We start from the raw sequence: 27,500 nt of genomic DNA, 5'->3' as shown, positions 1-27,500 counted from the left end.
TCAACCACCTGAATTAACTTCTGCATTTCAGATTCATTCCTTGTAATCGATTCATTAAACATCGACATTAAAGCCACAGATCGTTCGGCAGCATCATTTACTACTTTCAATGAATATACTAAATTTTTTCCTTCTTGGTATTCTGGGGAATCATTCCAGGTAGCTGGATCGTTGTTGAACAGAAAAACAATGTCAACCTTCATTGACCGCAACGCACTTGCTGAAACTGATGTCACCAGCATGTCCAGAGATTTCTTCTCTAGACTTTCAATGTTCTTTAATTTGATCAACCTTTCAGACCAGTTCTCATCGTGAAATTTCATGTTGGAAATCATTTTTCGCTTCTCTTCCGTTTGAAGTTTGTTTGAAAACAAAGCTAGTGGGACCAATTCTGGTGAAAGGTACCACAAATGGTTTTGAAAGTTCTTGACTGCTGCTTCGGAAATCGTTTTATTCACAACTGCAAACTGCTTAAGTTGCTGAAACAGAAACAAGTCATTAACTGGAGCATCGCTGGCATTTGTGCATGATATCCAAGATTTTACATAAACCAGACTAGCAAATAAGCAAAATTCACAGAGATTTTTTTCCTCTTTTGTGGTCAACTTGAACTCTTCACGAAATAAATAAATCTTAAAACAATAAATAACCTTGGCCATCCAGCGAGCCATGTGATAAGCACCAGGGATCTTGAAATGATAATTTTTCTCTTCTTGATCAGGCAGTTTTCCAAGTATTAACAGACAGAGATCCATGATTTCTTTGTAGTCATCCCTTGGCATTTTAACATGCAGGTTTTCTTTGAGGAATGCAATCACTTCATTTTGTAGTTCTTGCACCAGGGGTATTTTCATTCGAATGTCATCCAGAGGTTTAAAATTTCCTTGATTAACTTTGGGCCAATATTGCTAAAATCTCTGGAAAAGAGGTATGTTGGGACCAGATGATGGTCCAAATAGTGATCCAAACACTCCTGCTACTATGATCTCATGAACATGGTGTCTGCAAGCGAAATATAACAAATTTCTACCTATATGTTTCTCTAGAACTACACATGCACCATTTTTGGAGCCAGTGTTAGAGGCTGTAGTATCAAAACTCATTCCAATAACATCACCAATTATGTCCCAGAAATTAAGCAGATAAATAACTGCTTTTGCTTGGGTTTCTCCAGTTCCAGCTGATAGTTTTGCTATTCCAAGTATTTTGTCAACATTGTGACATGTCACACCTACAGATAGCCAGTCAACATTTGCTTTAGGGGCTGCAGAATTTGTACGATCTATCATCAGTTTGCCATCCCAGTGGACGATTAATGGTGGTTTGTCCAAATCGCAGAATTCAGTTCGAACAGTGGCTTCAATATTTGATCGATGATAGGTTCGTTTTCTACGGACTGTAGAACGTGACAATGATCCATCATCGAGGTTCTGTCCACCAGCCCTTGCAATTGCTGCTGCTAGTATAGTAAATTTTGTGTCAGATAGATTAATTCTGTCTAATGTTGATGAAACATCAGGCGAGTCAAGAATTGTATCTAAGATACATTGTCGTTTTGGAGTACTTGCTAAACTTGATTCAGCTGACCCTGAAGAACTTGCTTTACTGACTTGTTGTCTGTAATAAACAGGGATTTCTATCTCAAAATCTCTATCAACCATTTTGTCATTATCAACAGCATCGTTATCGTTGTCATCACTATAACTTTCGTCATGTAAAGGTTCAATAACAGGAACTATTGCACTCGCACCAGATTGTCTTTGCTCTTCTTTTAGCTTTCGTTCTCTCTCTGCTTGTTTCCTTGCTTCATTTCTTTCTTCTAATTTTGAAAGTTCTTTGTCCTCTCCAAACATCACCACTTTTCTCTGACATCTCTGATCCAATAAAAATTCTTTATCTTCTTCAATTCTGATCATGGTTTCAGCATCCTTGTGGGCAATGTCAAAAAGAAGGCCAATGGTGTCTGTAAATGATTTCTCTCTCGATTTCTGAGAATCTGACAATCTGGATTTTTTTTTTTTTATTAATTTAAATTCCTGGACTAAAGTTTTCAACTTTAAGACTACATTCGGATGAAATGCTGTCGGAATACGGGCTTTATTCCAAATAATAATCAGTTCATCAACAGTTGTTTTAAGACTTTCAGGCACTGATTTTTTGGTTGAATTAAGATGATAAAAAAATGTTTTTAAAACATCAGATGTTAAGGGAAGAACTTTATCTGGAAGATTTGGCTCTGGTTGTCCAATTCAAAAGATTTTGGTTTGAAGTCGTGTAGAGATAGCAACACGAGATGATGCTGCCATTTCAATGATAACTGAAATATTATGAGAAAATCAAAACTCAATACCATATTATACAAACTTATCATTCAGTTGTTGGTTTATGCAGCTGCAGCAATATATTATAATAATTATTACTAAAGAAATTAAATAAATATTTTCAAATTAGAAATTATTATTATCTGCACTTAATAACAAACAATACACTACCAGACTACCATGCTAGTTTTCTGTAATAGGTTACTAAGGTTAGGTACTATCAAAATATTAATACATTTGTTGTCAAACTGAAATTCCAAATAAAAATAATATTTATACTTGTAAACCTTTTTATTCTGTTTGAACAAATTCTAAATTGAGTTAAATAATAGTATTAAAATTATGAATACAAATTTTAACAAAATGATATAAACACAGTTGTTTTAAACACTAGCAGACATTTTTTAGTCTGGTGCCCTGATGACAGTTAATCTGCTGCACTTTAATTAATCTATATAGCACGCAATCAGACAATATTTCAGTGGAAAAAATCTAACTAACCAGGTTCTAGAAATTTTTGGAACTTTGGAACTTTTTACACGTTTTTGACGTTTTTCGTAAAACTTTATGGTCATTGAGCACCCCCTAAACATTATCTGATTGGAAAGATTTTTTCCACAGTCAATTACTATGTCAAATGGCACAAAATAAACAACTATGCATTCAAATCCGAGAAAAAATTTTTTTTCCTGTGTTCACATGAACAGCCCTAATATATATATATATATATATTATATATTATATATATAAATATTATATATATATATATACACTATATATATATAAAATATATATATTATATATATAAATATTATATATATATATACACTATATATATATAAAATATATATATAACATATATAATATATATATATATATTACATATATATATATTATATACATATATATATATTATATACATATATATATATTATATACATATATATAACATATATAACATATATATAACATATATAACATATATATATATATATATATATATATATATATATATATATATATATATATATACATAAATATATATGTATAACAAAAATATAGGTTTGCTAACTACCAAAGAACTATACATTTTCTACTTTATTAATAAGTATAATTCATTCACTTATAAAGAGTATTGGGTCCAAAACAGAGACTTGTGGGATATCATTAGTAACATGAGCCCAGTCAGAAATGTGTTCTCTTAATACTACTCTCTGTTTTTAATTAGTGAGAAAATCTATATTCCTATCAAGTTCTCCAACAACACCATGAGTTTTTAACTTGAGGAATAATAAGGTGTGAGTGAATGTGTCAAATGCTCATTGTCTGATCCAGTTGTTTTATTTTTAATTTACTTTTGATGTCATCTTTTGAAAAACAAAGACTTGACAAATGCTCAGTTGTACAATCTGGAAGCAGCGGAAAGTCTTTATTAACTGAATAATTATTAAAGACTGATTTGAATTGATCATTAAATGTGTCAGCAATACATTTGCTAATGTCCCAATAACTCCATATTTACTTAGAATTAATTTGATGCTTTGTTTAATTTTGCGTGAACTATTAGCATAACTAAACAAATGTTTGGGATTTTTTGTATTGAAGCTCTGATATTTTTACGTCATAATCTATTTTTTTTTATTAAGGGGCATCAAAAGTGTACTATTGAGCCAAAGAGGTTTCTTTTTTATTTTATATATCATTTTTGGTACAAACATTGTTATATAGTTTTCATGATTCAAGAATAGTGTTGTTATTTTACATATTAAACCAGCCCTCAGAATTAGCAAAAATGAGGTCAGCAATATTTGCCGACCTTAATCTGTTAAAGGTCAGCATCAGGTCGGCAAAAAAATTTGACACAAAGGTTTTACCATAAATCACAGAAACGAGGTCAGCTATTTTTTGCCAACCTCAAGTGCTTCACTTAATTAAATTTAAAAAAATAATAAAGCTTTAAAGTTATTTAATCCAAACTTAAAATTTGAAACTTTGATATTTTCTAATGTCTGCTAATTGAATAAAACATTAAAAAAAAGATCTGTTATGGATTTGCATCCAATACTAAACTAACAGTTGCACCTTATTTTAGGTCTTGTACATTATACAGTAAATTAAAAAGACAAAATTTTAATTTAAAAATAATTACTATTTTTGAAATTTTATATAATTTTGCTTCATTTGAGACCCAACACGAGATATTTTTGAAAAAACTTTTTTATTAATAATATTAGGGATACATTAAATTTTTAAAGGTCTAGGGCAAATCGGGATAATTTCCTAGAGCATTGATATTTTCTAATGTGAATGGGCAATTGTTGCCCAATTATTGGGCAAAAATTTAAAAATCTAGATACCATTTCGAGCAATGAGTTCCAACAAGTTCTTACGTCTAGCTGAAGTTCATTTCCTAAAACTATTTTGATCTTTTCTTGCAAAATATTATTTCGCACAGAAGAACTTTAAAAAATTTAACAGTTATACAAACAATTTTTTCTTTTACATTTTCTTCGATGTTTCCTAATTTTGTTAATTCAACATGTCCATACTCTTTGACATCATCGCCACTCTTGTCAGAATAGTAATTTTCATATTGATCATTATCGATACCATCTTGACCATGGACATCACCATCACCATCAATATTATCTTCATCTTGCAAGATGGCAATATTTTTCTTTTTATATAGTACATCACAAACAGCTAAGTGTATAGTGTGATTCAAACATAATTTATAGAGACTATGAGGTTCTTGTCCAAATTTTATTATTACACATGCACCTTCACCGGTTGAACCAACTATATATGTTTTTTAAAATTATTATTATACGTGTTTAAATGTCATTCTACTTTTTCAACTAGTTGTACAGCTGTACACCAGATAAAAATTTTCACTAAACCCAGATTACGCACTTCAGGGTCAATTTCATGCATATTGATAATTAGATATTTCTGAATTTTCATACTCTTCCATTCATCAAGTGTAATGCTAAATCGTCGGCCTTCTTTAATTTTTTCTTGTAACAATTCTAATATTTCCATCTTCTTTCATCTACATCATTTTTAAGAGGTCTGAACTCCAATAGGAGAGGTAAAAAGATACTTCCGTTACACAATTTACATGAGAAAACGAAGTATAAACATCTAACTAATACTGCTAAAACAAATATTTAAAAATTAATCATGGAGTACAATTTGATTTCAAAGATGAAAGTTGAATTAAAAAGAAAGTTGAGTTAAAAAACTATTTGAAGTTAAGAGGATTAAAGCTAAATGGTAAAAAAGAAGAGCTAGTCGCTCGTGTGTTTGCTGCAATAGAAAACAATGTTCTACCAAAAAAAACAGCAGTAGAAGTTGAGGCAGATTTAAAAAAAGAATATAATTTGAAACTAAAATTAGACGATATACAGATACCTGATCCGTTAAAAATTCTTGATGGTTTAATGGAAGAACAAAAGGGTATGCCATTCTGGATAATGTTGTTATATCCAGATATATTTAACTATTTATTGTTTAATCCTTCAGAACTTAGGAGTAAAGATTTAAGTGACTATAAAAACTTAAAAGCGTGCAGCTACTAGAAATCTTCCTGGCTCAGCCTCTTATGTATCATAATTTAACAGGTAGTAATTACTGTATATTTAAATCAGAATGTCGGAGATCACAATCTATCAATGATACATATCATAAACTGTGGTTAGTATTAGAAAAAAGTGCTAAAATAAAAGCCTGTTATTATACATGCATGGCTGGCATGGGTCAAACTTGTAATCATGTTGCTGCAGCAATGTATTGAGTGGAAGCTTCTGTAAGAAATGGATTAACTAACCCTGCATGCACAAGTACTTCAAATCAATGGCTGTCATCTCGAAAAGAAGTAGCTCCTTCTAAAATCAAAGACCTTGACTTTAGTCGTGAAGATTTTGGCAAAAGAGGTAAAAAAAAAATAAAATTAGTTGATACACAAAAAGAAAAATATAATCCTCTATCAAATAATAAAGTACAGTTATTAAATATCAATGATATAGCTTCTGCTCTTGAGAATATTGTGCCAACAAGCATTTTTCCAGTTGATATGCCACCAGTTGAATTGCCAAGCATTGACAGTTTAATTTCTACCTCTTCATGTTGTGCTGATTTTTTTACAAGTTTAAAAGTAAACATGTCATCTGAAAATATAAACGAATAGAATTAGTAACTTAAGGTCAAAATGAAAATGAAAATTCGTATCACTATCGAAAAGGGGTTATAACTGCCTCTAAAGCTCACGAGGTAGCAACAAATATGGATAAAATTGAAAAAGCTAATGGTGGGTACCACAACTTTTGGTCACAACTTTTGGTCACTACCACAACTTACCACAACTTACCACTACCACTACCACAACTTACCACTACAACTACACAACTACCACTACAACTACTTACCACTACAACACTACAACTACCACTACCACAACTTACCACAACACTTACCACAACTTTTGGTCACTACCACAACTTTTGGTCACCAAAAAATATCAGGACTGACATTTACCAACCCAAAAATATGGTCATACAATGGAAGTTATAGCAGTGAATGCGTTTTATGAAAAAATGAAAGGACATCATAAAAACCTGACTTTATATGTATGCGGGCTTTACCTGGATTATGAACATCTTTACATTGGAGCAAGTCTAGACTAAATAATGTCATGGATTGCTGTCCTAAAGCATGTATTGAGGTGAAATGTCCTTACAAGAATAATTTTACTACACCAACAGAATTAAATTTACCATATTTAATAAGAAAGGGTGTTAAAGTAAAACATAAAACTAACCATACTTATTACACCCAATGTGTGTTACAAATGGCTGTTACAAGGTGTAGTTTTACATACTTTGTTGTATGGACCCCACATGGCATAGTTGTTGATAAAATTGATTATGATGTGTCTTTGTGGAATTTGTTAATGGAAAAATTTATGAATTATTATAAAGATTACTATTTAAAATCTACTTAATCCTAATCTAAATCTTTTCAAAATTATTTTTTTACATTTAGGTTTTTATTATATTTTAAAAAACAAAGTTTTTTTGATTCCACTTTTGCCTTTTTGTTTAATTATTATCTTCTAATTTACCTCTATAATACTATTACCTTTGATAAAATATATATTGTAATATTTCTTGATGAAATTTATTTTGTAGAATTTGTGTATAAAATATATAATACTATGATATTTTATTGTTTGAGGATAAACTTATATTGTAATGTTGGTGGATGAAATTTAAATAGAAATCATAAAACTTTTTTCCCCATTTGTTTAACCTCTATGTACTATTTTTATAACCATAACATATAAGTTAACTTATACAAGGTAACTTTCACTATCTTTACATATAGTTTTTGAATTTTTTGAGTTTTTGAAGTTTTTGAATTTTTTTAAGAAGTTTCTGCTATGATTTTTGTACTTCTTTTTATTGTACTGCTCTGATTTGTGTACTTCGTTTTCTCAAGTTACGCGGGTTATATGATACTTTCTATTCTTATTCCTCCAGCAAGGTCTCGATTTTCCTACACTTTTATAGTTTCATAAAGTTTATATGGTAAAAAGGCAGTAACAAATTAAGAATATTGGAACTTTTAAATAGATTACTTTTCATAAACTATAGAGGGAGGGGTTTAAAAACAGAAGTCAATTTAGGAAGCTGTCTGAATAAAATAACATTTTAAATAAAATTGTGTGGTGCAAATTTAAAATTATGTGATTGCTTGCATAGCAATGTGAAAATCATCCCCCTCCCGCCAAGGTCTAGATCAGCCCTTGAAGTGCAAAGATAATGTTGAAGATTTATCAAAAGATATTATTGCAGAAACTAATTAAATACCAAATTAAGTTATTAGTTTTTGAAGCATAAAAATAATCCCTGGATTGTATTTTACAATTCTGAATTGATAGTTTTTAGGGTTTTTGCAAACCCTACTTTACACACACATGGGTGTAAAGTAGGGTTTGCAAAAACCCTTTATATTGAGTACCCACCAATTACACCCCTGTTGTCAGAACATTTTTGAAAAGTTGTTGAAATCTTTATATAAAGTTAATAAAAAGTAAAATTTTTTACATTTTGTTTTAAAAATTAACACTTTTGAACTAGTTTGTAAAAAAAAAGACATCCACCCCTAGCAGTAGTCACAGTTAAAGAAGTCAGCGCCGGCAATGTGAGTGTAACAAGGGGATCTAGTTGGGCCTGTGATAAGGGTGTTAGCGTATATGGATATTCACAGCCAGCAAATATAAAAAAATTGAGGGCCTTTTTTTTAAGTCAGCAATATATTTATGACACCTCTAAAAAACATCTCTTCACGCAGACCCTGAAAGCCATAGGTATCAAAGTTAGAGACAAAAAATTAATTTCTTTATTGCAAAAATCAGTGTCGCAGCTAGAATTTATGCTGCCTGTAGCTGATTTTAAATTTGCAGATCCGTTAACTTGAAAAAAAGATACTAGATTTGTTTTACATCCACTTTTTTTGTGCGCTTGGAGTCAATTGCTCCACTGTTACATAACGTATATCTTAGGCGTATAGTAATATGTTCTTTTCTTTTGTTTCATTTCATCATACACAAATTACAAATAATCGGTGTATTGATTACCAGGGGAGATTTTAGTAATAAAATGAGGGGGTGAATCCTAAAAAGTACTGACTGCCTTTCAAAAGAAAAAAAAAAGTCATTAAAACTCATATCTTTCGACTACAGATTACAGAACTGAGATTTGTAAATAAATTATTTGACCCCAGAAAAACCAATCAACCTCTATTATATTTACTGAGCTCCTTTGTTTCTGCTTTTTTTATATTTATTTTATATTCATTGAGTTTCAAAGTTGCCAATAAAAAAAATTTGAGGAAAATTACAAGTTACATACCAAAAAGTTTAAAAAAATGCATTTTAATCATAAAATACTTTTTCCATTAGATTGAGATAAAACTTTGCAAAAATATCACACCCTTCCTTATATTTAAAAAATAACTTAACTTTAACAATAAATAAGATATTAAAGTAAAGAACTTATAAATTTTAATAAGAAAAAATTCCTGCAAAATTAAGAACAGCTATACATCATTGAGGAGATTAGACACAATAACAACACCCAAAGGCACACTGATAAGTATAATACATATATAAGTATAAAACATGTATAAGTAAATTAAAAATAAAATATTACAAATAAAAACAATCAAGTAAGAAACAAGAAATTTATTTAATGAGTACTAATTTTTGGTTTAGGGTCTGCTATAAGATTTGGTTTTAAATTACAGAGCACACCACAGGTTAGTAAAATGTCATCTGCATATTGCAGCATGCTAATTGACATACTTCCATTTAGAATTCTGTACATTTTAATACGGATAATAGCTTGCTCTTCATGAATTCTTAGATTTGCAACATGTTTAGTTTTTTGAACTTCTTTAGTGGTTAACTGACTTTTCAAGCGGGCACTAGGTGGCACAATTAAAGTACAGAAATATAAAATTAAATCTTCCTGAATTTGAAAACCTTGATCAGCCATAACTTCCTCATCTCGATCTAGTAGAGTATATATACCACTATCTCTTGTAATAAACCTATCACTTGCTCTTCCTCCATAACACGAAGAAAGAAATGTAATAAATTCAGTTGGACTAACACTTATTAAGAATTTAAATGTATTATGATGCTTATAGTCTGACCAGGTGCTTGATTGCTTATTTTAATCCAAGTTGTGAATGTACGTGAACACAATCCTGGGGATATACCAAAATGATCAAGCAAGTCTTGATTTAGAAGTCCAAATCTTAATCGCATTAAAACAAGTAAAAACTCGCCTCTTTGTAATAGTGTTTTTGATTTTTTCATTGAAGCATGTTTTTTCTTACTTTTAGAATTAGTAAACCTTTTGGATGAGACCAATAAAGTAAATTTGGTAAATATTGTTTGATTAGTAAAAACAAATTCTCAAATAATTTGATGGTTGATAAACCAGTGTAAAAGTTCATTTTAGCATCAGTTTTAATTTTTCTCCATGTAAATACTGAACTTTTAACACTATTAAATAACTTTTGACGCTTTAATTTTTGGCAAGTTAATGTCAACACATACTTTGCAAAGTTTACTTTATCCAAGACATAAAGTAGGCGTAGGATTTGCAGTTGAAAGAATCCCATCAACAAAGTGTATGGAGCACACTCTATCACTACCTGTTGGGTGCCATAGTGTCTTATTTATAAATTTTCTTCTTAAAGCTTTGAACCATAATTGTCTTTATTTTTCTGATTTGCTGATGGAAATTTATATAATAAAAATGGCCTTTAACATAACGAGCATTCTTCTCTGCTTATATTTTTTTAGTGTTCATTGCATAGTTCTTTTTTCCATTTTTTCAAACTATATGTACTATTTGTACAACCAATTACGGCACAATTGACTTTCGGCATCTTTATATAAAAAATTTTGTTTTTAGATTCTACTTTATAATTGAATAAATTTTATTTGAACAGATGTTTATACTTCATTTTCTTAGGTTTTGGGAGATTGATGGGAGATGGGGGATTGATGGGAGATTGATGGGAGATGGGAGATTTGATACATTGTACTACTTCATCATGGCACGTTACAAAGCTCAATTGGTGTATTTATGAATTAAATTCATAACATCTCTTTTGGCTTTAGGAAGATTATAACTTGATTTTATTAAACTTTCATGAATAAAGCTAGATTTTGTAATTGCCCTAACTGATATATCATCAAGAGCGGCCATTTTAGCAACAATTTCTTCTAAAGGCTTTCTTGCAAAGGAAACAAAAGTGTTGATAGTTTTAAATCGTTTGGTGGTGCAATTTTCTCCTATTTCTTCTCGTGTTGGTAAAGAAACTCCATGTTTAACTTTTGAATGTTTAATCATTGATGAAATATTTCCATCTTTGTTTGATATTGTTGTTGAACATTTATTGCATTTACCACTTTTCAAATCGGTACATTGGGTGATATAGTCCCACTGTTGAATTCTTTGGCATAATGGGGCTGTATAAAATGTCACATTATAATTATGATATTTCACTTTTTTCCTAAATTGGAGAAATTAATCAACTATTTAACTAATAAATGAAAAATGTTTTTTTTAAAAGATTTTTAAATGAGTGCTAAAAGTTTTTATATTAGCGAATGCTTTTAATAAAATAATAAAATTTGATTAAAAAAAAATTTAAGTTATGAAGTTAGTGTGTATTCGGACATACATAGAAACATATATAAACTTGAATGTTCTCAAAACATCTAAAAAGCAGTGGTCAAGTTCAGGTTTAAGTTTCAAGCTAGATAGTCGGGAATTTACAAAACCTACTATTGTAGGGTTTTCTAAAAAAGGAAGTGATACAGTGCAATGACGCACCACTGTGTACAAAACAAGGCCGAACAGTCAAATCATAAGACGCATAGCATCTTAAATTGGGTATCGAATCCGGGTATTTACCCATGGACTCACCAAGTCTGAGTTTGGGTACCCAAAACCAAAAAACCCTACAAATGCTCTACTTTAAAATATTGGTTTTCTACATCTCCAAGTAAAATAAAGTTATTGATCCAGCAAGAGAAAGAACAAATATGTTTTAATGTTAGTTCAAAACCAACATTAAAACATAATCCTTCATAACATTTCAAATATAAAAGTGATTGGTTTGGATAGCAATCAAAATAACAATTAAAAAAAAATTATGAAAAGAGAGAGAGATTGATGGTGAAATGCGACTTAGTAAATCTACCAGCTCTAGCAACTAAGAAAATTAATTTTAAAAATAAGACAATAGTATTTGACAATACAAATTTTAATACAGGTACTTTTTTTTCATAAAACTTCAAACTGAAAATATGAAAAAGGTAATATATAAATCTTTTTTAAGTTTTATATTTGAACAATAGTTTGTTTACAAATAAACCACATACCTGGTTTAATGAGAAATAAACCAGATATTCATTTATCAATAAATACCAGATGTATAATTAATTATCCAGATACTGTATAATAAATTTCAAAATATATAGTTGCAAAAATTTGTTAAGACTTTAGGGACTCAAGGTCTAATATTGAGTCCCTAAAGTCTTAACAAAAATTTGTTAAGACTTTAGGGACTCAATATTAGACTCAAGACCCCAACATTTCATACCTAGTTAACTTATTTATAAAAAATTTTAAGAAGAACATTAAAAAAAAAAAGTCATTTATAAAGAAAAAGTTTATAAATATAAAAGCTTACCAAAAGCAGGTGTTCCATCTTGTGACGGGAATAAAATATTAGCTTGCTATAATTTAAAAAATTAAATACTCTATTTATAAAAGTCATGCACAAGTTTTATATTTATTTCTGTATGCAATATGTACTTTTTGTCAAACAAGGCAAAGCTACTTTTAAAAAGTTATTGCAACAAACAACACATTTGGTTTTAGTATTTTTACAAAGCTTTAAAATAATGAACCAATGTCAATTATTATTGACTTTTTGTTATTTTCATTTTGTGTTTATTATCTACATTGATTTAAGAGGTTGAGAAGCAAAAAGAATAAAACTCCATTTCATAAAAAATGTATTTGTACCCTAAATACTTTTTTTCTAAAATAGAGTTTTTTAACTCTAACTTATTTTTTATATTCCTTAGCTTTAATCTGTTAGAAAAAAAAAAAAGAAAGACAGAGTCTGTAACCTGTTGATTTAATTTGCGTGGACAGGGTTTGCAAACAGTTTGTTTACATTTATTTACATTTATATACATTTTTATCTACATTGGATGTATTAAAAAGAATATCAAATATTTATAATGGAAAAAAAAAAAAAAAAAGATCCACCGATATACCTCCTCAAGATATTATAAAGCACAACCTTTTTAAAAACAAACCAAATAATGCAAGTGCAGACCTAGCAAAAGAGCATAATCTTTAATCGTTATTCTTTATATATAATTTTTTTTTAAATAGTATCCTTCATACAACATTTGTAAATTCCTTATTTATTTTCCCGGATATAGCAGCCAATCCTCATGCAACAAACTGTAAATACTATAATTCAAAATGAAGAAAATGTAAGATTTTTATACTCTGTCATGAGAAAAATTTTTAATAAATTTGAAAAAATAATAACTGTCTTCTTTTAAATACTATGATCTTTTTTTACTCTGACCATCAAGGGGTACACGACATGCTTAGTTTTATATAGCCAGACTCTGTTTTAAAAGTAAACATTTGAACCTGCCATTTCTTGAGTAAAATACGAGATCTAGGATAAGAGATGGAAGACCTCAAACAATTTTTTCAAAATTTTTTCCCAAAAATAACTTTTGAAATAAAACCAACTAATTACAAGAGTTGCTTCAATTCATTAATCTTAACTTACAATAAGTTGCTCTACTTCATTAATACCTGACACCAATCTTCTATAAAAATTTCCATGTCAGGAAGCAAGAGAATGCATTAAAAAAGATTATACAAAACATAACAATGAAGGTAATAGTTTTTAGGGGAAACAATGAAGACCATATCATGGAAACTGTAGTTATTATTCTAAATAATTGTAATCTATATAATTAATGTTTATTTCTATATTAAAATTTAATACAATTTTATTTTAATTTTTATCTATTTACAATAAATTTACTTGTTTACCTTTACAAATCTTTATGTACATTAAGTTTATCTTGGAAGCTGATTTGTACAAGTTATATATCGCTAATTAAAATCATAATAAAGCAATTTTTTTTTTTTTTAATCATACTCTTGAATTTTTTATTAAATATTTTAAAATAGTTTAGATTTAATTTGCCATCCAAAATAAAAAAACAACAAAAAAAAAAACTTTATTATACAATATATTAGCAATTTTTGAGATTGCTTAAAAAGGCGTGTTAAATATAAAAAAAATTTTTTCTCTTATAAGAAACTTGTTTATAAGAAACTAGCACTAGAAGCTAAAATCTTAGGAAATAATTAGTACAAAGTTATTTCTTGATTAGAAACTTACTTTATTAAAAATTCAAGAAATATTTCATTAACATAACATCAATATAACATGAAATTAAAATGAAGCATTATCTAGAACAATAGTTTAAATGCGTATTTAATTTCCTTGCACAATCAAATAAAATTCTATTTAAATGCAAATAGAATTCCATTCAGAAAGAAAAATAATTTCACTCAAAAAAGAAAGGTTTTATTCAAAATCAATCAAATGAAAACAATAATAATATGATTAACTTAACAACAATTTAATTTGAAACAAATTAACATAATAATTCAATTGTTTTAATGCTTCAAGTTGTTTTATTTTATTTTTGAAACTGTTTTGTTAAAACTTTAAAACTCAACTGTTATTTAATTTCATTTACATACAACATTTCATTATCATAAATGTCAAAAAGATATTATGAAAGCAGCAAACAAAATAAAGCAAAACAGATTCAGAGAGCAGCTAAATTAAATAGCCTCGCTGGATCATTAGACTTAATTGAAATATATAATTTAAATGGTATATCTCAACTAAAAAAGCATATAGATGAAAACAATGTTGAAGAAAATATGAATGAGCCACAACTTCAAAATATCGATAACCAGAACAAGAATGTTGATGATAAGTCACTAGAGTAAATATTGAGGATATTAAATCTGTTAATATTTCATAAATTAATAATAATCCACAAACAGAAAGTAGTACTTAATCAAAATTTAATTATGACTTATTACACTCTGTACCTTGATCTATTGAAATCAACAAAAAACAGCGTATGTTTTTGGTATAGCAGTGACTAAGATGTCCATTATATAAGAAATTTTCGAGAAAGATATTTCAGTGACACTTTTTTTTTATGGACAAATAAAAAATAGTGAAAAAGAAATAAGAAATTGGTTTATATATTTTAACTTAACAGGAAAAATTTTTTGTTGCTGCTTGTTTTTATTGATAAAAATAGGCATAACTTCAAGTTTTGTCCATCATTATCAGGTATGGTAGATATTAGGGCATTTTAGCTTAAAAAGGATCTTACTTTTGCTACAGCATGGGACTCTCAGTGGCTGGTAACTTTAACTCAGATAAACTCAATTTTTTTTAACTAATCGTTATTGCAACAGTCTAGATCTTTCTATATTTATGAACCATAATGTACTCAATGAGTCATCTACCATTCACCTCCTAAAATTAATTCTTACTTCCAATCTTTTTTGGAAACAATATATTAAATCTACTGCAAAACTGCTAAGGTTGGATGTCTTTATCGTGCTTGCCACTTTCTTAGTCAGGATTCCATTCTTTATCTCTATAAATCTCAAATTCGTCCTTGTATGGAATACTTGTGGATTTTCCGATGGTGTCGTGGATTTTCCGATGATGTCCTTTCTCCTTTAGACAAAGTGAAAAAATCAATTGTAAACATAGTTGGTCCTTCACTTGCAGCCAACCTTCAACCCTTGTCACATCGTTGTAATGTTGCTTCTCTTTCTCATTTCTATAAATACTATAACGGGCACTGCTCTAAAAACTTACTTCTGTAACAACCTAAGAGCTTGAGTCTCTAGTACCATCTACTAAAATTCATTCTTGTGTTATTTGCTATTCAATGAAGTCTCATCTTTTTACACTGACTGTTTTTAAGTGCTCCAAAAATTCTTATTTATCTAGTTTTTTTCCGCAAACATCAGTTCATTGGAATTTGTTTCCTTCTTCTTGTTTTCCTGATTCATATAATTTGCAACCTTTCAAGTCATCTGTTAATCGTTATCTTGCTTTATAAACTTCATCTTTTCACTTCCAGTAACTTCCAACTCTAGTAGTGGTTGTTTGCAGCTTTGTTGAAAGTAAAGATGTTAAAAAAAAAAGAAGAAATTATTATTCAAATATTAACGAGTAAAAAGCTATGACTGTCTTGGTTAACCAACAGAATATAGTTTACTCTTACCAAAGAGTAAACTAGATGGGTTAAAAAAAAAAAAAAACTAAAGAGTTTTTATTTCGATAACAAAAAGCAAAAAACTATAAATACAAATGAATTCAATACTATTTGTACAAATCTGGTCAAATCCTTAGAAGATAATATTGAAGAGGTGGAATTTAAAAATGAACTTTTTATAGGTTGGTCCCAGTTTAAAGATATTTAAACTGGGACCAGGGCCATTTTGATAAAATATAGCCGGGATCGGGTTTGTGACCGGGTCTTCATAATTATTTACACCTAAAGTTTTTGTTTTTTTTATTCAAAATTCATGTAATATTTTGTATATATATGCATAAATAAATATTATTATGATTAACATGATCATCATAATCATCATTACCACCACCACCACCACCACCAAGTACTACACCATATAAATACTAAAGTTAATGTAACAATGAAAGGATATTGTATGCCAGCATATAAATAAATAGAAAACATATATATTTATATCCATAATACTTATGCATAAAGCGCATCTCGGAAGCTTTTATTCATACTCTTCAATTTTAAATCAAGCCTCATTTTACTCCACATTTTTCACCTTGAGCAGTTGCTTTATTAAACATTAATCATTTTTTCATCTTTTATACAAGAACATCTCTCAAGATAAATGTCCTTTTATTATTGCAAGAAGCTAATGTAAAATGGTCTTGTCTGATATTAAGCTCTGTTAATCTCAGTTTACAAAATCTTGTATCTTATATCAGATGTTCTAGAGACTTTTGGTAAGTCTTCAACAATATCATTAACTAAAGTAAGTCTAACATTTAATCTCTTATTCAAGGGTCTGATCTTTTTACTTCTTACCAGAATAGAGCAGAGTTATTTGCAAAGAAATCTTACCCTAATTTGACTCTTGAATCAAATGACCATACTCTTCCTGCCAGTTAAACAGATTAACCTATTGTTAAACATCTAAATCACTCTAGCTTCCAATGATAAAGTTAATTCTCGATTAAATACTCCTACAGTTTGTGCTTCAGACAAGATTTCCATTATAATCTTAAAAAAGTGTTCTCCAGAACTCTTTTCAATTTTTGCTAAATTTTTAAAAAGTGCTAAATAAGTGGTTTTAATTTTTCAAAACATCTTAAGAGTTGCAATGATTTATGGATTTAAATTCTTGACTTAAAATCCACAATTTTTGTTAGAAAACAAAACTTATCTATTTACTGCAAAAATATATTGCAACAATGTTAGCATTCCTATATTGATGAATAACAACCCTCTAACTCTAAAACACAAAATCTAAAACACATTATAAATGTAATTAGACCTGCTTTATCTGCCAAGCTTGAGCCACTCTCCCATTGTTGTAAGATTGCATTTCTTTCTTTTTTCTACAAATACCATCATTGTCAATGCTCAAACAAGCTCTATTACAATAAACCAAAACTCATTCTTGCTTGGTTCTTATTCAACAAGTTACATCCTTTTACTGGTTCTGTCCCTCCACGTAAAAACTTTTATTAATCAAAGTTTTTCAATGCACATCAAAAAAGCCTTATAACTCTTAGCCATCTTCACGTTCTTATTCTTATATACAAAATACAACTTTTTAAGTCTTCAGTTAACCATTTCCTAGTATTTTTACTTATTCTCTATTTTAAAGTAACTCATAACTTAATAGTGGTTGCTTGCAATTTTGTTCGAAGTAAATTAGAGTTTGAAAATATGTAAATATATGCAAGTATTTAATAAATAGTAAATGTAAGCATAAAATTATAATATATAAAGTATTATAAATTTTTTTTAGCCCTGGCTATCAACCCCTGCTAAATCTTATAATTTTGTCAGGGCCGGGTTTGAAAAAAGTCTCATTTTTAGCTAGGGCCCCTGTCACTTACTAACAAGAACTTGATTTAATCATATCATGTCTACAAAACTCATAATAAAGAACATGTAAATCAATAAAGGCAACTAATGTTTGTTTTAAGTAGAAGACAAGTAATGACTCTCAGCTTTATTCTTCAGCTATATTCTTCCACTAAAACTAGTTAAAACATCTAGAATGGTGGACAAAACGAAAAAAAAAAAGGGAATTTAAAGATAGATTTCAAAATTTCATAATATTTTTATAATATTTTTGAGCAATTAGGAGTTCCAATTTTCCATTTTTTATGTTTTATTGATTGCTACCACTGGTTAAATCTGATGAAAAAAAAAGGGATTGGAAAAAGGGGGTAAATGAAAAGACTCCATTTTCATGAAACTACCTTACTACTAAATTATAAATAATATTTAAAACAAATTTTTATTATTATTTTATAAAACAGTTATTAACACAAATTCCACTTGAATATTGGTGTATTTGATGCCAAAAAAATTTTCTCAAAAATAATGACTAATAATTTTAAAACTTAGATTAAAATAATTTTGATTCTTAAAAATAATAAAAAATATTTTTATTTTCAATCAAAAATATTATTAGGTATATCATTCAACATTGTCTGCTTTTTAATAAAAATATTTTTTAACTAGAATTAATAATTTCTCTAAATAATCATCTAAATTGTTTATTTCTTTAAAATAACAATCTAAATTATTAATATTTATAATAATAATCTAAATTAATAAGTTCTTTAAATAAAAATCTAAATTATAAAATTCTATTACAGTTAATAATCAATACTTAACAATAATATTTTTACAGTTTAAATATTCCAATATTTTGAACTATTTGAATATTATTAAAATAAAATAGTTTTAGCATAACTAAAATTGAGTACACATATGTCAACTGTTTATTTCACAGAATTAAAATGTGTACATAAATATCAACTTATATATATATATATATATATATATATATATATATATATATATATATATATATATATATATATATATATATATATATATATATATATATATATATATATATATAATATATATTATATATATTATATATCTTCTATCTTCTATATATATAAAAGGCAATGTGTGTGTGTGTGTTTGTTTGTTTGTTCTCTATAGAAATCCAAACCGCCGGACCGATCTCGATGAAATTTGGCATGGGGGTAGTCCTCGAGGGGGAGAAGGTTCTTAGCTGGGTTTTGACCCCGTACCTCGATCCCCGGGGTCAAGGGGGCCCAAAAATGGGCCCCCCTGACCCCGGGGTCAGGGGGACCATTTTTTGGGCTGATTTTTTAGGCCCATTTTTGTGTACAGATATCAGGTAAGCCAGTTTAAATATTGGCCCGGGCAACGCCGGGTAACTCCAGCTATATATATAAAGGGCAATGTGTGTTTGTGTGTGTTTGTTTGTTTGTTCTGTATAGAAATCCAAACCGCCCGACCGATCTCGATGAAATTTGGCATGGGGGTAGTCCTCGAGGAGGAGAAGGTTCTTAGCTGGGTTTTGACCTCGTACCCCAACCCCCGGGGTCAAGGGGGCCCAAAAATGGACCCCCCTGACCCCGGGATCAGAGGGGACCATTTTTTGGGCCCATTTTTGTGTACAGATATCAGGTAAGCCAGTTTAAATATTGGCCCGGGCAACGCCGGGTAACTCATGCTAGTATATATATAATATATATAATATATATAATATATATATATATATATATATATATATATATATATATATATATATTTATATATATATATATATATATATATATATATATATATATATATATATATATTTATATTTATATATATATATATATATATATATATATATATATATATATATATATATATATATATATATATATATATATATATATATAATTTGCAAAAACGCTTAATTTTGACTCAGTTTTTTTATAAGATTTATAAAAATGCTGTGGGTCAAAAGTTTCCAGATAGATTAATTCAAAAGTGTTACTTTTGAAAAAAATCTTTTTCAGCAAAAAACTATAATTTTTAACTTTTATCTTATTTCTCAAACAGATATATTTCGATTGATATATAACTGGAGGTTACAGCTGTGAACCTCTAACTATTATATATCAATCGAAAGATTATAATAAGTCTTTCAAAGTATAACGCAAAATATTTTATAGTATCATGTTTCTTGCTGTAAATATGAAGAGAAAGAAAACATTAGACTGAGAAATAATAACTTATTTGAATGTGGTTTTTATTAATTTCAGTATGTTTCTGTAAGAATCTGAATACGTAGAGCTAAAATCTTCTTGATTTAATCCTATATAGGTTTTAATGTTGCCTAGACCTGCCTAAGTACAATTTTTTTCAATTTAAAAAGTCTTTATTTGTAAGTTTTTCTTCCTTTATTATGTAAAACACTTTTATTTTCATAATTAAAATGAATGAACTTGTATTACTATAGAAAAAATTTTTACTAGAAAAAATATTCCTTGGTTCACTAAATTTAAATACATTTCATAATAGTAGAAAAAAAAAAAAATATCAACAAATTGAATATATACCTGCTTCAGAGGAGCTGCATAACTATAAATTTCCCATTTTTTTGCGTTCTGGTAAAATAAAAAGTTAAATTTTTGCAAAATCAAAACTTTTTAAGAATATTTATTTTTACACAATAAATAAAATAACAAATCTAAAACAAAAACTTATGAGGAATATTAAATTTATTTCATAAAAAAATATAGCAATGAATTTATATAACTTATATATTATTATTATACGTAAATCATAACACAAAAACTAAAATTTAAAAGATATATTATTTTAGTAGGTACACGGAAATCCGTGTTTTACGGAACCGAATTTTGTGCTAAAAATCTGTGCCAAGTTTTTTGAACCTTTTTTTTAGGTAGTGTCAGGCTAACATCAGGCAGAAACATAACATACTCAGATAGTTTGCAAACCTACCTAGATAGTTTTTTGCATATATTTTTTATCTACCTACCAAATTTCATTGAGAAATATTATTGAGTAGAGTCTATAAAAGTGAGCAGTTTTGGTACCTCATTTCTGTCATCCTGATTTCTGTAAGCGGGTAGTAAGAGGGGGTACAAACAAGTTGAATTTTATTAGGTTAATTTAGTAATTATATATGCCATATGTATAATATATGTGTGTGTGTGTGTGTGTGTGTGTGTGTGTGTATATATATATATATATATATATACATACATATATATATATATATATATATATTTATATACACACACAAATATATATATATATATATATATATATACATATATATATATATATATATATATATATATATATATATATATATATATATATATATATATATATATATTAATACAATTAGGTATAGACAGCCAGTAAAATAGTTTTTTTTTCTTTTTTTTTTTTTGCAGTAATTTATTTGATTTTTTGTATTAATTAATATTAGTTTGCATATTTTTACTAGTTCATTTTATTTTAAAAGTGAAAAACACCATTTATTTTAGTATGACTTGTTTATAGTTTCTAAAATTTTATTGATTTCATCGAAATTGAAAACATAAACCTTGATTACTATATTTCTATTTATAGGAATGCATGGTATTTTAAAAGCAATTTTTTCTTTTTGTGTAAACATTTGCAATGTATCTTTTGAATTTTCTTTATATTATCACATGCTTTATGTTGTCAGTATACATTTGCGTTTGTGTTTGTGTGTATAAATAGTGTTTTTATTTATGCAATAACACAGTATTATTAAAAACATTTTTAATAATATAAATATAACATTGTTTATAAGTTAATTAGTAGTTATACAAGACTTTCTTTATATTTTTTTTAGACAGCATTGGACCCAAAAAGCAATCTTATTTTTTGTTCGTGGTGCAGTTAAAGAGTATTTAGATACACACTTCTTATTACCTGCCCAAACATGCAGTTGTTGTAAAAATGGACATGTACCTTTTTTTATTCATTAACATTGGTAAATCATTTATTATAACTATTCAAATAGTCAATGACTTATTTAATTTGAATATTTGTAAACCACAAATCTTCAGTGTTTTGAAAAAACGCAAAGGTAGGTTTTGCAACTTTACAAGGGATAGTAATCATTTTAATGAATTTTGTAATGAACCTTTTGTATGCATTGCACTGATCTTGCACCTCTTTCCATCATTGAATCCTACTCCTAGTAATTCTCTTACTACTGCTTTAAGTAGTTTAGATAATTCATCACTTGAGCACATAAGTAATTCATCACAACTAAATAACGAGCCTTTATTTTCTGAACATTCTATTAACAATGTGCGGAATCGGCATGAATCAAGAGGAGAAATGAGCCCTAGAAAAAAAAGGTTTGCAAACCAGATTGTCTTATTTAACTTCTCAGCTTGCTGCCACATCCAGCATGCATTGAAAAAAATTAGCAACAGTGAGGGCAAAATTAAAAAGCATGCCATGCTTAAAAGCATGCCAAGTTAAAAGTGTTGAGACAAAGCATTACACAAAAGGAACAAATTATTAAATTTATGAGAGCTGAAATTAGTGAGCTTAAACAAAAGTTGCAAACACATTATTACATTAGGATAATACGCAATCTTAAAGCTTAAAAAAAAGTGAATGAAAATTTAAGAACTTTAAAAGCTAAAACAAGTTAAAGTTGTACATAATAAAAATATTAAGGCAAATAAAATGCTGATAACTACTTACGAAAATGATATAACCCAGATGGAGGAGAATAACATTACCATTGTGAATGGCTCAGTAAATGATAAGAGTTATCCATTACAAACCCGAATGATAATTTATAGCATGTTATCGGCAAATGTACCAACATGTAACAAACCATTTTCAATGCAGAAAATTATGCAGTATTTGGGTGTCATTTTTAATGATACTCCCCATCGTTGTAGGATGGAACAAATGGCTTGTGAGAATATAGAAGCACTGCAATATAGAAGCACTGCAAGTATCAGAATAGGCTATCATTAATTCACGTATCACTCTTGGGTTTGATGCAACAACCCAAGAAGGTGTACATATTAATAGCATTCACTTAATATCAAAGAATAAATTCCAAGTCATTGCTCTGGATCAATTAGCTGTAAGTACAGTTGATGATTACGAAAATCATATATGTAAAGCAGTTAATTATCTAGCTTTTATTTATTCAGATTTTCACTTAGCTTCTTTTAATTAAAGTCATCGATCGGTCATCTCAAATATATCAAATGCAACGTCAGATGGAGTTGCAGTTAACCATCTTACCATAAGCAAACTGTGACACTGGGGAGGGGGAGGGCTTATTTTTACGTGGTGGTAATATCAAAAAATTTTGCTTTATATTATTAAATATATCTATTTCTTTTGTTAAAGATAGAACTATTTTTAAGAATTTGACATCTTTTTTTTAGGATGTGGGTAACGATCACCACCCTATTGAACAAACTTCTCAACTTTACCAAAATTTACGAATAGCAGCCAAAAGACTTTTTTTAAAAAAAGTAGGATTGGTTGTGGTCTTCAACTTTAGCTTCTAGGCTATAACTGGTGTCAAAAGCCTAATTCAGGTTTTAAATTGTTAACTCATTTTAAAATAATTATAATTGTTATTATAAAAGTTTATTTTTTTTATATATTTTTTTAGGTATGGGGGGGAGGGGGGAAGCACACGCCCCTCCCACTAGTCAATATGCACACCACCAATAAATGAAACTTTTGTAAAAAAAATTTTTAATGTTTTTTATACTGTGTACCTTTTCAATGATATATAACAATCTAGCCTTTGATCAATTTAAAACATACCAAATTTTACTATTTGGATTTGAACAATATAAGATCCATTTAGAGTTTATTGTTAAAAAGCAAATTTATTTTTTTTATTTGCTTATTATCAAGCAAAACATTTTTAAGTTTTGAATTTAAAAATCATTTTTTATGTAAAAATCTGTATATAAATTTGAAAAAACACAGAGTTATGTCAATGTTCATCACTCATATAGAAGAATTTAAAGTTATACCGATTCTGAAGAACATTTCAAAGGAATAGTACCATCAACAACAAAACTTGATCCTTTTAAATCTGTCACATCAAACTGAAAACAAAAAAATATTTTGAACTTATTATTCCTAATATTATCAATAAATTTATTATTAATAAAAAGTACAAAACATTTTAGTATACTGCACTGATAGAGTGGTATTGCTAATAATATAAATCAAATTTTTTTATTTATTTCAAAAAATGAAATAAAAGTATAAATAGATTAATTATTTCAAAGGCAAATATATATAAGTATATAACATTACCAATTGTCAAATAACTTAATGTAACATTATTTTAAATATTGTTAGTAACCTGTCAATCTGTCATCTGTTGTGTAATTATGAATTAAAAATAAAAATTTCATTTTTTAACGTAAAAAAACTATTTTAATGGCATTAAGAAATTTTGACTTTATAATCAAAATTTACTTATATAAACCAATATTATAAAATCAACAAAAACAATTTGACAATTATAGATTAGGCTTTTGTAATGCAAGATAAAAACCAGTCAACAACATTTAGGCAGTGGCAAATAAAGATAATAAGAGCAAGTAGTCACGAAAAACAAAATCTATACATAATTATATATATAATTATTTAATCCTTAATAAAACACAGCTAGTCTTGACTTTTATGTTCAGCGCTATATAAATTGGTTTTCAAAAATTCTGTTAATAAAAGTATAATTTTATGTAACTTTTATTGAATACTCAAAAGCATACTAATATTTGTTGTAAGGTTATACACCTACTTTACAACCTATTTTTGATCAAAACATTGCATTATCATTATAAAATCTATCCCACTAATGTTTTGTGAAAAATGTTTCTATTAGGTGGCATTCAGCTATTCTGTTATCTATAACTTTATTATACTCAAATATATATATTATACTCTAATAACTTTTTATTATCCCAACTCTAATAACTTCAATACCTTTAATTTTGAAATCAATATGACAAACCCTTCAATCATTAAACAACTAATGTGCGTGTGTGTGATAGGCTATAAAATACTTCTCTTGGTGTTAAATAAGCCAGATTTTTAAGAAAATTGTGTCAAAACAATCAGCAAACTTTGAAGTTATTCGACAGTAATGCAAATAAATCACTATTATTACAACATAAATCACTAAGTGATTTATTACTTAAAAACTGTAAACGCTGGTTAATTTTCAAAATTATTATTATTTTATTAACGGATATAAAAACTTAATCGACAGTTTTATATTGTACAAATTAAAAAAGTATATTTTAAAATTTAGCATGATCATGATCATTTAGAATCATATGATTATACATTTGTTGAAACACTTGAAACCTTCGCTGTGTTATTAAAAAAAAACGAGATTTTGAACAAACAACCTCCTCTGGAACAGAAATAAGGGCAATCTCTTTAGCATAATCAAAATCTTTAACTGAAAGTGTATTATTAGTTTGTAATTTGAAAGATTCAAAACCAAGCGGAATTTCCATAATTCTAACGCTCTACACGAATGAAACGAACGCCCGACAGTATATTATTAACTTGTTAGAAGGAGGGCCTAATAATAATGATGTCACACTTTAAATTTAAGCATTTCTGACATAGAGGGTAAAGGAAACGTCACAGAAAATAAACAACGTAAATAAACATTTTATAACAATTTTTTTTAAAATTATTTTTATAAGGTTCAACATTTATACTTGAGCATTGTCTTTCATCTTTATTTCATAAAAGCAGAGTGTTACAAGCACCCCCTGTTGGGGGTGCTTGTAACTAGTGCTACAAGTGTAACGAGTGCTACAAGAAAACCCAACAAGAGAGTTTTTTTTATTTTTATTAAAAGATAGTTTAGTAGCCCAATATAGTTTTTTTAAATATTAAAATTTTATTACTAGAAAACTTGAAAATTTCTAATGTACTAAAAATTCGAATGGTATTAGAAAGAGTAAAAAGCGTCATGAAAAATAGGAATACTTTTTATAACTGGTACCCTTTACTTAAACGGTTTTAATGAAAACCAGCAACGATTCTAGTAGATTTAATGCTTCAACTTTATATCATGCTGCTAAAAAATAACTATTTAAAAATTGAGAAAATCTCCAACCCAAAACATTTGGAAAATAAAAGAGTTAATAAAACTTACTTAGAAGCGAAAATTAAGTTTAGGTCTGTAGGGTCCCCATCTAGTCTCAACTGTATTTTTTTGTTAGTCGACACAACTGCAACTAGGCAGCTGCGTTTAATACAAAATGTTATATACCCCGTGTGTTTACATTGCATTGGCATATGATTACGTACTCACCTGTAGAATGTTAGCATCGTACATGCTTTATTAATTGGCACTATATTAGATTAATGTTAATATTAAAGTTAGTAGAAGTAGTTTGACATTGGAGTTCTGGCTTCAGAACTGGAGTTCCGTGTTCAAAGCCAGCCTTGGCCATATATTCATTATTGGCAGAGAAGGAGGCGTAAGCTTTCCGGCTAAATGCTATTCTGCGGTGCCCTGTGATAAGACCCTTGGGACTTCTTAGAGCAATTGAATAATTAATTTAAAAAAAACAAACCCTGTTTAATTAGAGGTAAGATACTGAATGAAGCAAGATGGTTTTTTTTTATTTCAGCTAAACTAAAAAACCTAATAGCTTGGAGGAAACAAAATATTGGCATATTTTTCTAAACATTGTTAATGCATTTTATAGGCTTAAATTCTAATTTAAGCTTAAAAAATAAATATATAAATTAAAAAAAAAAAAAAAAAAATACGGTTCTAAGTATTTCTAAAAAGGTCCTTCTAACTTGTTTGGCCATTTAACACAAATTGCATATGGTCCAACTACAATTTGAATAATAATAATAATAAGAAGAAGAAATAAATTAAAAATATATATATTTATTAAAGCAAAGAATAAATATAATGAGTTTTCAAACACTTATTGTTCAATCGTTTCGCAACAATTTAAGTATGCAATTAATAACCTTTCAAAGAGATTTTAAACTAAATCAACAACTCTATAAGGATTACACTTAAACGGTTACTTTAAACTTAAGACTTCATTAAAAATGTTTTAAACTCATAAATTTAATTTTTATATTAATTAAATTAAATGTCATTGAACATTGTAACGCATTCAAGAAAAGAAACAGAGTGTGACGTCAGAGTCGTAACTTGATTGTAAAAAAAAAAGGATTATAGCTTAAATCATGTCGGGAATAACGCTCGTACTAATGTGATTAATTAAAGGAAACCTATATATCATGTTTTTATAAAAATAAAATTTAGTTTTATGAGT

The 27,500-nt window shown here is 28.0% G+C and overlaps 2 protein-coding genes across 3 annotated transcripts in view; one reads left to right on the top strand and one right to left on the bottom strand.

The window, feature by feature from the left end:
• The window catches only part of LOC136088749 (protein FAM133A-like), a 40,617-nt gene extending 14,850 nt beyond the window's left edge, over nt 1–25,767 (bottom strand). Inside the window, exons 1-4 of one of the 2 annotated variants that reach the window (XM_065813318.1) lie at nt 25,587–25,767; nt 24,195–24,269; nt 20,721–20,768; nt 12,600–12,645 (exon numbers count right to left, since the gene is read on the bottom strand). In XM_065813318.1, the coding sequence (XP_065669390.1) occupies nt 12,600–12,645; nt 20,721–20,768; nt 24,195–24,269; nt 25,587–25,697 (280 nt within the window). In that variant the 5' untranslated portion in view covers nt 25,698–25,767. The remainder of the gene's footprint in view (nt 1–12,599; nt 12,646–20,720; nt 20,769–24,194; nt 24,270–25,586) is intronic. The other variant, XM_065813319.1, reaches the window with a different exon arrangement.
• A 1,612-nt stretch (nt 25,768–27,379) lies between these two features.
• LOC100212955 (uncharacterized) overlaps nt 27,380–27,500 on the top strand; it is a 6,045-nt gene continuing 5,924 nt past the window's right edge. Inside the window, exon 1 of the mRNA XM_065813317.1 lies at nt 27,380–27,500. This exon is cut by the window's right edge and continues 44 nt beyond it. Within this exon, the coding sequence (XP_065669389.1) occupies nt 27,495–27,500 (6 nt within the window). The 5' untranslated portion in view covers nt 27,380–27,494.

Source organism: Hydra vulgaris, chromosome 12, assembly GCF_038396675.1.
Source record: "Hydra vulgaris chromosome 12, alternate assembly HydraT2T_AEP".
NCBI classification, from domain to species: domain Eukaryota; kingdom Metazoa; phylum Cnidaria; class Hydrozoa; order Anthoathecata; family Hydridae; genus Hydra; species Hydra vulgaris.
This window is presented reverse-complemented; position numbering and strand designations above follow the sequence as displayed.